The 12,304-nt window shown below is 41.5% G+C and overlaps 1 protein-coding gene across 4 annotated transcripts in view; it reads right to left on the reverse strand.

The window, feature by feature from the left end:
• Positions 1-12,304, reverse strand: part of tpcn2 (two pore segment channel 2) — a 50,032-nt gene that overhangs the window by 30,896 nt on the left and 6,832 nt on the right. For all 4 annotated transcript variants that reach the window (XM_080027497.1, XM_080027498.1, XM_080027499.1 and 1 more), the window contains exons 3-4: positions 11,108-11,184; positions 104-281 (exon numbers count right to left, since the gene is read on the reverse strand). In XM_080027497.1, the coding sequence (XP_079883623.1) occupies positions 104-281; positions 11,108-11,184 (255 nt within the window). The remainder of the gene's footprint in view (positions 1-103; positions 282-11,107; positions 11,185-12,304) is intronic.

Genomic DNA, 12,304 nt, shown 5'->3' on the forward strand with positions numbered 1-12,304 from the left:
ATAAAAGGCACTTAACAAGATCATTCGAAACATCACTAGTAGAAAACCCCCAATGGTGGAACCCTGGAAAGCTGCTGCCAATGTCCCAATAGCAAAGGCTTACCTTGACAGACAGGTCCAGAGTGAAGATGATGAGGCAGAGCATCTCCATGCTCTCAGTGAAGCCACAGGGAGGCTCCCAGGCTGGAGAGCGCTGCCTGGGGTCTGACGACAGGGACAGGGAGGACGGGCGCTCCACAAACGCCAGCAACAACACCACTGCTATGGTCAGGCCCAAAGCCCTGCACGGAGGGAGTGGAAGTAGGCATGGTAGAAATATGACAATAAGTCAAAAGAACATTCTAAAGATCATTCATTTAAACAGAAGGCTTACCAGACCCTGCATTCTTTATCACCACTAACAACCCCAAGTCCACATTGTTAAAGGAGCAGTTGAGCATTTTGGATCCTAGCTAAGCTTAGCCTGAGGACTGAAACCAACGGGAAAATGCCTTTTAACTAATGCAGGTTGTGTACTGTATAGGGTATAAAGGCAGGTAGATTTTGGTTGGGAGGAAGCCATACAGGGATAACGTTGATGTCATTGCATAGTTATTGATCAGTTACACCTGATTGTTACAACCTCAGTATCATTTAAAGTCAATTACTAAGTCAATCCAAAAATGAAATAGACCTAACCATGTCTCTGCAGCTTAACATTGTAGCAGGTGAACCTAGTTTTTGAGGCATCCCCTTACTGTATGCTGCATTTCTAGTCAACACAACTGTTCCAATTTAGGTCTTGTTTTTTTAATATTATCACTGGGACAATCTATCATAATAATGTTGAACCATATTTGTTTTTCCCCTATGGCTATTCTATTTCTGACCAACAGCGAATTACAAACTAAGAGTGCTGACACACTGACATACCAAACAATTAAAGAGATGTGAGCGCAGAAGGAGGGTAGAAAGCCTTTTGCTATATGTCATGGTTAGACATGGTATAAACACATTTCCTTATTCTCAAACTGCTGAAAAGCACTACATTTACAGTTTAAAGGGAAGCCATTTTGCTCACATGTGTTTTACTACATCAGATGGGTGCTCTAAAGCTAAATTGCTAATGGAATTCCAGGGTGAAATGGCAGCTATCAGTGAAAAAAGTAAAACAAAGTTAGCTCTTTCAGGAAGTTGGTTAGTTTCTGATCATTTGAATATTGATGAAATATCAGTGAATATTACCACAACCCCATTAACAGATGTAGTCTCTATCATTATCCCCCTGCACTCTGCCCCCTCTACAAGATGTAGAAATGCTTACCGGAAACTAAATAGTTTGCTATTACAACATGAGGTGGTAAAATCAGAAATAAAAAAACTAATATTGGAATTTTGGAACAAAGCATAGTCCGAGGATGCTCTTGGTAGCAATTGTGAACTTCTAAAATTTAAAACTAGCCAATACTTAAGGAATTATGGTAGTGTTTAACCAAAAAACGTAAATTGGAGGAAGAAAGGGTTGTCTCTAAAATAATTTCAGTTTACCAGAAGAACCCTGCAGATATATCAGAAGAGGAAAGACTCATTTACATTTTGGAACAACTTATTTTTCAGTTTAAAAAGATATCATGTGAATCTTAATTTAATCCAGCAATTTTATATTAACGACAATGTAATTGATAATCCAAAAAGCTTAGCTGATTTCTGTTCGGACTTCTATAGAGATTTATACAAATCTAAATATTGCTATCAATCAGCCACTCCATTCTTGAATCCTCTTATCGTCACACCAATCTCTCAAGATGATAGAAAATGATGTGATGATCCTATAATCACATTTGCAATTGAACATTGTAAAACTAACACATCTCCTGGAGTTGATGGCCTCTCTGCAGAGTTGTATCAGGCTTTTACACAAGATTTAGCTCCCTTTCTACTTGAAGTGATATTAGAAAGTGTTGAAAAAAGTTCCCTACCTCCCTCACTGACCCAAGGCTTAATTACGTTAATCCCCAAACCCAAAAAGGATCCACTATTTATTGATAATTGGCAAACTATTTTATTACTTAACACTGACTACAACATTTTTGTGTTTCAGGATTCATGAGAAAAAAACATATTTCAAACAATATTCTGCTTGTCTTAGATATAATTGATTATTCGTTTTTATGTCCTGATGAAAGTTTTATCTTTTTCTTGGACTTCTATAAAGCCTTTGACACAGTAAATATAACTTCATATTTTCAAACTATTGAGAAATTCGGATTTTGTAAAGCTGTTCGAACAATGTTATCCAAAGGCAAACGCTCTGTCAGATTAAAAAAATGGGACATCGCCCAGATTCGAGCTGCATCTCCCTACCTATTCATTTTATGTACACAACTTCTTTCCACCTACAGCATATTAAGAATAGGGCTTTATAAGGAATTCCATTGCAGAAAGAGAAGCTATTCTTCCCAAACTAGCAGACGATACTACATAATTTTTTAAAATGCCAGCCAAGTGCCAACTGCTATCAAAACAATAGAATTAGCAGCTTCAGGACTGGCTTAAACCTGAAGAAATTTGAACTTTTTTCCTTAAAGAAAGCGACACCTCCCAGGTCTGTAACATACCAATCAAAGATAAGATTACTTATCTTTTTTATTTTTATTTTTATTTACGTGATGCAGGACCAGACAGGTGAAAGACATAACATTAGGTGAGGGACATGACAATTTAAGTGTTCACATTTAAGACAGAACGGACAAGACAAAAACAAGCAGGAGGTCATTGCATATTTTTACATTGTTGTTGACAGGCTGGGTGTGCGTGTGTATGTGTGTGTGTGTGTGTGCGTGCGTGCGTGTGTGTGTGTGTATTAAGGTTGGATGGAGGTACTTGGTGAGTTTGATTTAAGCAACTTGAAATCCAGGTAGTAGTTGCTACAGAAAGGTAATGACAAATGATGAATGTTAGTGTTGATAAATTATAAAAATCGATATGAAATTATGAATATATTAAGTAAAACCACAGAATTGGTGTTACTGATTATCAGAGAAAACAATTATAATTATATTAAACAGTAATAAGAAGTGAATAATCATCATAATAATAAGGAGAGAGAGAAGGAAAATATTACTGGGTTGATGTGTATTTTTTGTATTGTGTGTGGTTATGTAGTCGTGTACTAGCCTGGTCCAACCAGACCATCGTACTTCATTTCATTTGTACAGAAGGTCTGGAAGTGCTGTAATTGGCAAACGTTCACTCACTTGGAGGCGGGTGTCTGTTGAAGTTTAAAACTATTGGATCTGCCCAGTGCCACTCTGGATTAGCCAACCAATTGCATAACGTTTGGTCGTCACGTGTGTCATGAGCCGGCTTCTGGCGGTGCGTTCCAGTTGGACAGGGAACTCGGAAATTTCCGACTTCACTATATTGTGGTCTATGGATCTACCGGTACCTAGCAACGGTAACTTGCTAGAGCCTAACGTTTAGTTATTTGGACGAGAAAGGTTGTCGGCATCCATACTTTCGCGAGCAGATGCACTGGAACACAGACAGGTCGGAACTCGGAACTACCAAGTCGGAAATCTCCTTCTTCCGAGTATAAAGGAACGCAGCATTCAACTGAAACTGGAGCGCGACTTCGACGTCATCGTTCTCAGCCACTCGCTGATTGGACACACAGAAATCTGTTCGCGCAGGATCCCAATAATACGCCCCATCCCCAGACTGACTACTGAAGGTAAAATTAAATTTGGCCGGATGTAGGTAGGCGGGCGGAGCCAGGCTAGTCGTGTACGTAGCTTTAGCTTAAATTTGATTTTGTATGGGTTGTAAATATATTCCAGGTTTCATTAAAGGCTGATATATTGTTTTTTCTGTCGGCTGTAATTCTTTCTATTGAGATGTATTCTATGATTACGTTGATCCAGTGGATGATATGGCAGTTTTTTGGGGATTTCCAGTTAAGAAAGATTATTTTCTTGGCGATAGTTAGAGAGATGAGTTATGGGTTGTTATATTTGGTTGGAATGGTTACTTGAGATAGATCTCCGAGCAAGCATAGCTGTGGGGAAAGTGGGATGCTACAGCCCAAGATAGATGAAGGTTTTTCTGTGACTGCCTTCCAAAGTGAATATACTGGTTCGCAGTCCCAGGTGGCATGTAGTCATCTGTGTTATCAAGAGTGCATTGTGAACAAATATCTGTATTGACTAATCCCATTTTGTGCATTCTCCCTTGGGTGAAGTGCGTTCTGTGTATGGTTTTATATTGTATAAGCTGCAAGTTTGTGTTAGCGGTCATTGAGAAGATGTTTTTATTAATCTGTGTATAGAAGTCGGGGTTGTTTGGAAGGTCCAAGTCTCTTTCCCATTTTATGTTTGGAAGTGTTATAGAAGTATCTGATATGGATATGAGTTTATACATTTGAGATAATTTTTTTTGAGTTGGTAATTTTAATAATTTCATCAGTTAATTCTGATGGCAGAAGTGTATTGTTGGTTATATTGATTTTGGATTTCATTATGGATTTTAGTTGTTAATAGTGAAGGAATTGGTCCTTCCCAACCCCGTACTTCTGGATTAGTGAGTTAAATTATATGAATTGGTTATTTTGAAATAAATGATGGAGGTGGGTGATTCCCTTGTTTTGCCCTGATGTATATAGTGGTGCTGCAGGAGGTCCGGATTGTGCCAGATTGGGGTGTATCTGCATGGTGCTAGTTGTAATTTCCAGATTTTATGTGTTTTCCACCAGGCTGTCAGAGTTGAGGAGATTGTGATATTCTTGTATAAATCCAGTTTTTGGATTGATTGAGGTATGAACGGAAGGTCTGCAAGAGATGTGGTTTTACATAATTGTTGTTCTAATTCTATCCATGAGTTATTAAGTACGGGCCCGAAAGAATTGAGGGCCCGTAATTATTACTCTCCACCATACTTTTTCTTACTTCTTATTCTTCCGCCACATTTTCTAGCTGCTACTCCTCCCATACCGTTACACGCAGACATGCAAACATTTCACACAACGTGCGTCCCCACCCCGCGGGGTGTGCTATTATACAGTTTTGGGAATTTCCGCTAGGGGGCGCTGTTATTAAGCCCCGACTGACGAAAGTTTGAGAGGCCACGCCCCGCACACCGTAAGTCCGATTCACTTGAAATTTCTCACACAGGTGTATGTTAGGGTGCTCTACAAAAAAGCCTCTGGGACCATATAAGTCCGCCTATGAATATTTTCCGCTAATTAGCATAAACTGAAAAACAGGGTGTTATCCACAACTTTCTGAAATTTGACTGTATCAACACCAAATATCTCGTGAAGACTACAATAAACATACCCGTAAAACATTAGTAGGACAACTTGAAAAACATGGCCGCCATGGACCAAAAAGTTTACGCAGGGGCGGGGCCTATCAACAAATTGGCCATAACTCCTTAACCATAGGTCCTATCAATGCCCCCTGACTCTGATTGACTTGAAATTTCTTAAGGTGCCAACACACTGCACACCGCGGCACGGCGGTTGACCGCGCGAATCGCAGGTTCCGCGCCGCGTGATCATTTTGGCTCATTTGTGTCCGCCGCCGGCCGCCCGATGACTCATTGAATGTGCACGCCCATTTTCTTCCCGCTATTTACATCTCTCTCATCATCGTCGTCATCCTCACTGATTTGTTTTTGTTGGGAGCGTCTCTGAAGTATTCTGCCTTCATCATCTCTGCCATCGGCCCTTGTATTGGTCTCACTGCACCTCTCACACATTTCTCCCCGCCACCTGCCACCCAAGCTTCGTAAACACAGCCACACATGCGCCCACACACACATACACACACAACCCGCCCACACACACACACGCACATATGTATCCATGGCCGTGCATATACACACTCAACATGTAGAGAAAACCCAAACAGATTTTCCGTTTTTCCAGATTTGTTTTCACCTCTGATATTGTTGTGATGTTTAGGGAAATGTTTGGAAGTGTCAGTTGTCGTATTTAGTTTGCATTGTCTCTGCATATTCACTCATCTGCAGTACATCTTCCCTGGCTTTCTCTCCTTCTCTCTTCTATAATGTGAGTCTATTCCTTGCTCCTTTTACTAAAAGGTGTCTCATTAAACTGCTGTCATACATTTTATCGATGTGTTGGAACTTTCTCCCTCTCTCTTTCTCTCTCTCTCTCTCTCTCTCTCTCTCTCTCTCTCTGTCTTTTCCTTTTTTCCCTTCATCCCTCCTTTCCCGACTGCACCGCCAGCCAGGTTTCACGTGTCTTGTAGCTCAGCAGACTCACCCGAGTGACGTCGGGAGGAGCTCAACGCTGATTGGCAATCGCGGGGCGGCCGGCGGCGAAAAGTTCAATATTTTCAACTTCTGCGGCGGCCGCGCCGCCCCTGGCCGCGCAGCGTGAACCGCTCGCCGCCGGCCGCCAATTCGCTCGAAATACATTGACTTTCTATGTAAACTTGCCGCGCGCCGATGTGCAGTGTGTTGGCACCTTTACACTTGTACAGCTCTACAATATATCCTCTTTACTGCATTAAGCTCCTCCCCTTTACCACGTTAAGCTCCTCCCATTTACCACGTTAGGCTCCTCCCCTTAACCACGTTAGGCCCCTCCCCTTTACAACATTAGGCTCCTCCACTTTACAGCATTAGGCTCCTCCCCTTTAACACGTTAGGCTCCTCCCCTTTACAACATTAGACTCCTCCCCTTTACCACGTCAGGCCCCTCCCCTTTACATCATTAGGCTCCTCCCCTTTACCACGGTAGGCTCCTCCCCTTTACAACATTAGGCTCCTCCCCTTTACCACATTAGGCTCCTCCCCTTTACAATATTAAGTCCCCCTTTACAACAGTAGGCTCCTCCTCTTTACAGTGTTAGGCTCCTCCCCTTTACACCATTAGGCTCCTCCCCTTTACCATATTTGGCTCCTCCCCTTTACCGTGTCAGGCTCCTCCCCTTTACCACGTTTGGCTCCAACCCTTTACCATGTTAGGCTCCTCCCCTTTACCACGTTAGGCTCCACCCCTTTACCACGGTAGGCTCCTCCCCTTTACCGTGTTAGGCCCCTCCCCTTTACCACATTAGGCTCCTCCCCTTTACAGTGTTAGGCTCCTCCCCCTTTACACCATTAGGCTCCTCCCCTTTACCATGTTAGACTCCTCCCCTTTACAACATTAGGCTCCTCCCCTTTACCGTGTTAGGCCCCTCCCCTTTACACCATTAGGCTCCTCCCCTTTATCACGTTAGGCTCCGCCCCTTTACCATGTTAGACTCCTCCCCTTTACAACATTAGGCTCCTCCCCTTTACCATGTTAGACTCCTCCCCTTTACAACATTAGGCTCCTCCCCTTTACCGTGTTAGGCCCCTCCCCTTTACCACATTAGGCCCCTCCCCTTTACAGTGTTAGGCTCCTCCCCTTTACACCATTAGGCTCCTCCCCTTTATCACGTTAGGCTCCGCCCCTTTACCATGTTAGACTCCTCCCCTTTACAACATTAGGCTCCTCCCCTTTACCGTGTTAGGCTCCTCCCCTTTACAACATTTGGCTCCTCCCCTTTACCGTGTTAGGCTCCTCCCCTTTACCACATTAGGCTCCTCCCCTTTACACAATTAGGCTCCTCCCCTTTACCACATTAGGCCCCCCCTTTACAGTGTTAGGCTCCTCCCCTTTACAGTATTAGGCGCCTCCCCTTTACCACGTTTGGCTCCTCCCCTTTACAACATTAGGCTCCTCCCCTTACTGTGTTAGGCTCCTCCCCTTTACAGCATTAGGCTCCTCCCCTTTACCACATTAGGCTCCCCCCTTTACAGTGTTAGGCTCCTCCCCTTTACCATGTTAGGCTCCTCCCCTTTACAGTATTATGCTCCTCCTCTTTACCACGTTAGGCTCCTCCCCTTTACAGCATTAGGCTCCTCCCTTTACTGTGTTAGGCTCCTCCCCTTTACCTTTATAGCCTCTCGGACCATAGGGGTCAGCCATGATTATTTTTTTCGCCGCCATTGCCCAAAATGTTTACGTAGGGGCGGGGCTTATTAACAAATTGGCCATAACTCCTTAAAGGCCTACTTCACCGGTTTGAAGGTGTATTGATTTCTGAGATCCTATGTAGTATAAATGTGCAAAAAAAATTAAAATTGGTTCATCCTAGCCTGAGAAAAGGCAGAAAGAGTGTTTTTTTAACCCTTTATTTCTCTTTCTCGTGACATCACAGAAAGAGAAATATAGGGTTAAAAAAAACTCACTTTGTAAATATTACTGTGATGTCACAGTAAAAGACATCAAAGTAATATTAATATTCAAACCGGTGAAGTAGGCCTTTAACCATAGGTCCTATCATCATCAAACTTGCTGGGTATGTGCAGAAGTCATGTGGTAGCATGTCCCTCAAAGCTTATCGAGATTAACCCATAGGGGGCGCCACAAATGCCCCCTGACTCTGATTGACCTGTATTACACTTGTACAGCTCATGGTGCGCTACAATATAGCCTCTCGGACAGTTTTTTGAATTTCCGCTAGGGGGCGCTGTTATTAAGCCCCGACTGAAGAAAGTTTGAGAGGCCACGCCCCGCACACCGTAAGTCCGATTGACTTGAAATTTCTCCCACAGATGTATTTTAGGGTGCTCTACAAAAAAGCCTCTTGGATCATTAAAGTCAACCTGGAAATATTTTCGGCTAATTAGCATAAACTGAAAAACAGGGTTTTATCCACAACTTGGTCAAGTTTTACTTTATCAACACCAAATGTCTCACGAAGCCCCGGGGGACTATGACGCACGTCTCCGAAAAATATTAGTAGGATAGCTTGGAAAACATGGCCGCCATTGACTAAAACGTTTATGCAGGGTCAGGGCTTAATAACAAATTGGCCATAACTAATTGACCATAGGTCCTATCATCATGAAACTTGCAGGATATGTGCAGAAGACATGTGGTAGCATGGCCCTCTAAGCTTGTCGAGATTAACCCATAGGGGCCCCCACAAATGCGAAAACCATCATTCAAAAATGCAATGTTTGACAGGCCACGCCCCTCGCCCCCTGACTCTGATTGACTTGACATTTCTTACACATGTACAGCTCATGGTGCTCTACAATAAAGCCTCTTGGACCATAGGGGTCAGCCATTATTTTCTTTCTTCTCTAACTTACATGACCTGAAATACAGTGAAGTCACATTCACTCTGTGGATTTCCAACCTATCATCACCAAATTGTATACACAGCATCAGGGGACGGCCACAACTCGGGACTGGAGTTCGGAAAGCCCGCGGCGGCAGTTCGTAGAAGCGTTCTGGCCCGGCTGACGGGCGGGGCGCCGCCGAAGCGGGGTTTGGCGGCCTGCCCGTACTTTCAAAATCTCCGCGGGATTTTCTAGTTGTAATTGTCCTTTTGAGTCCATTTATATACAGTAGGTATTGCAGTTGATTTGACAGGAAATAATGGAGAAAGTTTGGTTCTTCGAAGCCGCCTTGTGATTTTCCTTTTTGTAATGTTGAATGTGAGATCCTGGGTTATTTTTTTCCAATAAAAATGAGTTGTTAGTGTGTCCAGTGTTTGAAACCAGGAATTTTTTTTTCTCAACCGAGCTAAGGGTGTAAGGGCAGGGTGTCATATTGTATCATATTGTATGGAATGTAAAGCCCACTGAGGCAAATGTCTATTTGTGATATTGGGCTATACAAATAAAACTGATTTGATTTGATTTGATTTGAAATGGTGACACCTAGATATTTTATATTGCAGCATCCCATCGGTCTTCAGATAAGGATAAGATGGTTGATTTTTTCCAATTGTATAGTGAGAGATTGAGGAGAATTTGTTTATAGTTTTGAAAGTTTCTTTAAGTGACGTGGAGGGGTTTCGTAAGTATAATTATAAATCATCTGCATAAAGACTAAGTTTGTGTTCTGAGTTATCATTCATAATGCCTTCAATTTTATTGTTTTGTCGTATTGCTGCAGCCAGTGGTTCAATAAAGATAGCGAATAATGATGGGGAGAGTGGGCATAAGATTACTTATCTAGGGATTACTATAATGAAAAATGAGGAGGGATGATATAAACTTTAATTTGATTAGTGATAAGACAAAGAAAAAGCTTAATCATGACAACAGAGAGATTGATCCTTAAAAGGACTAGTATCGTATCGTAAAAGCACAAGGTTTATCCCGTCTTACATATGCAGTTCTCCCCTTGTTTGTCAACAAAACTCTGTAATTCCATTGATAAATAACTTTTCAATTTGATTTGGAAAAACAAGACGCATTATGTGAAATAATCTGTTATTATCTGTATCTGTTATTATGAAAATCAAGAAAGTTTAGACCACGTCTAAACGTTCTTGATTTTACAACCCTTAATAATACTTTTAAAATAAATTCGAACAGACACACTTTTTTTTAAATCCCACACTGAATTGTATACCTAACTTTATTTTCTCTAAAGTTGGAGCTCTAGAATATATACAGCACTTTTGTGTGAAATTCCCTTAATTTTATCTAAATTCCACAAACAAATGTTAGCAGAGTCGTTCATCTACAAACATCATTTCTCCCCACGTAGGTGCTTCATCTGGAATAATCGGCTTATTACATACAAAGATAAATCTTTATTTTATAAATCCTGGTTCAATAATATCTTAATTCTAATATCCCAACTACTAAATGATAATGGACCATTGCTGAATTATTCTGAATTCCTTCAGACTTTTGGCACTCCAATCACCCCAAAAGAGTTTGCAATTGTTATGGATGCCATCCCGTCTGGTACTTTAACTCTTTCAAAAGGAATTGGAAAACCAGACTGTTTCCCATCACTGGACCCTAAATTGACCTCAGTTGGTAATGTATGCTTCGCTACCACAACAAGGAATAATAATCGTACCATTCACTCTTTATTCCAGAAAGATGTCACCAGTAATGTTGTTCCCTATTGGTCTAATTTAGTTCATAACCTGACCTGGGGAAAAATCTGGAAACTTCCTTACAAATACCTGCTTAAGAATAAAGTAAGAGAAATGTATTTCAAAATCATACGTAAGTATTATCCTGCTAAGCAATCTCTCCTTAGGTTTAAGCTAGACATACAGTAGAGGTGCAGAACAGTTTGAAGAAGCGGAGAACTTACCACTGGCATATCCTAGAGTAGTAGCACCGATACAGGCGCAGGGAGCTGGCATCCACACGGTGGTTGATGGAGCGGTACTACAAGCAAGCAAACAGAACTCTATAAAATGACTTTGTAAAACACAGTGTTATGGTAAGATACAAGGGAGAGAAAAAACAAAGACAGGGAAGAAGACAATGCAGTAACAACCAATAGACGACATTCTCAAACCAAAGCCAAGACAAACAGTATGGTTGAATGGTGCATTGATTTGGCTTCTCTACAACCACTCTGATCTTCCAACACTGGGCAATGACCTGCTACCAGTGCTGTACCAAGCTGCACACAACTGGAGCAACAACAGCCTGAGGCACTTTACCTTTTCTGGACCTTGGAACATCAAGAGTCATCATGAGTTTGTATTGCTTGTGTATCCTTTGTCTTGTGTATCACCTTATTTATACATTCTTTTGCATCATTGTTCTTAAACTTCAGATTCAGATTCAGAAAACGTTATTGTCTGTCGTAACAGAAAATCATCTTTGACGTGGCTCAACATACAAACAGGACAATGTACTGTAATTCATACAACATTGATTTCTGAGAGCACACACAGTGTGTATAGATCTTAAGTATAAATATTAAAAACTGTAAAAATAACAAGATAAAAGCTGTGTAAAGTGACAGTGCGTCAGGGTTCATTTGTCCATTGTTCATTGTTTGTTTAATCTGTTTATGGCAATGGGTATGAATGAGTTTTTATCAATATATTTATTGGTTTATTGGTAACAACAATACAAAAACAATAGAAATACAATACACACACAACCCCCACCCCTCCCCCCTCCCCTCACACAAACAGACAAGAAATACAAGAAAATATGAAATAAGCATGTAATACAAAATGATTAAGAAAAAAAGCTATAGATACACAAAAAAAAAACTAAACAAGGCAAAAACAAAACTGGGGCACACCTCTCACGTCCACGCCAAAGGGGCGGACATTTCAGGCCATGAATGAGTTTTTGTGTATATTTTTCTTAGATAGGGGTACTCTATACCAGCGGCCTGATGGCAGAAGTTGGAAGGATCACCAGCATTCACAGCTGCCATCAATCATCAATCAACTGCTCTTCATATACCCGGCCCTACCTCCCAGACACTGCCAGATTGTAGATTCTGTTTCCACACAGTCAGTCCTCTCTCTAAGCTAACCTG

This window comes from Ammodytes marinus, assembly GCF_949987685.1.
Source record: "Ammodytes marinus genome assembly, chromosome: 1".
NCBI classification, from domain to species: domain Eukaryota; kingdom Metazoa; phylum Chordata; class Actinopteri; order Uranoscopiformes; family Ammodytidae; genus Ammodytes; species Ammodytes marinus.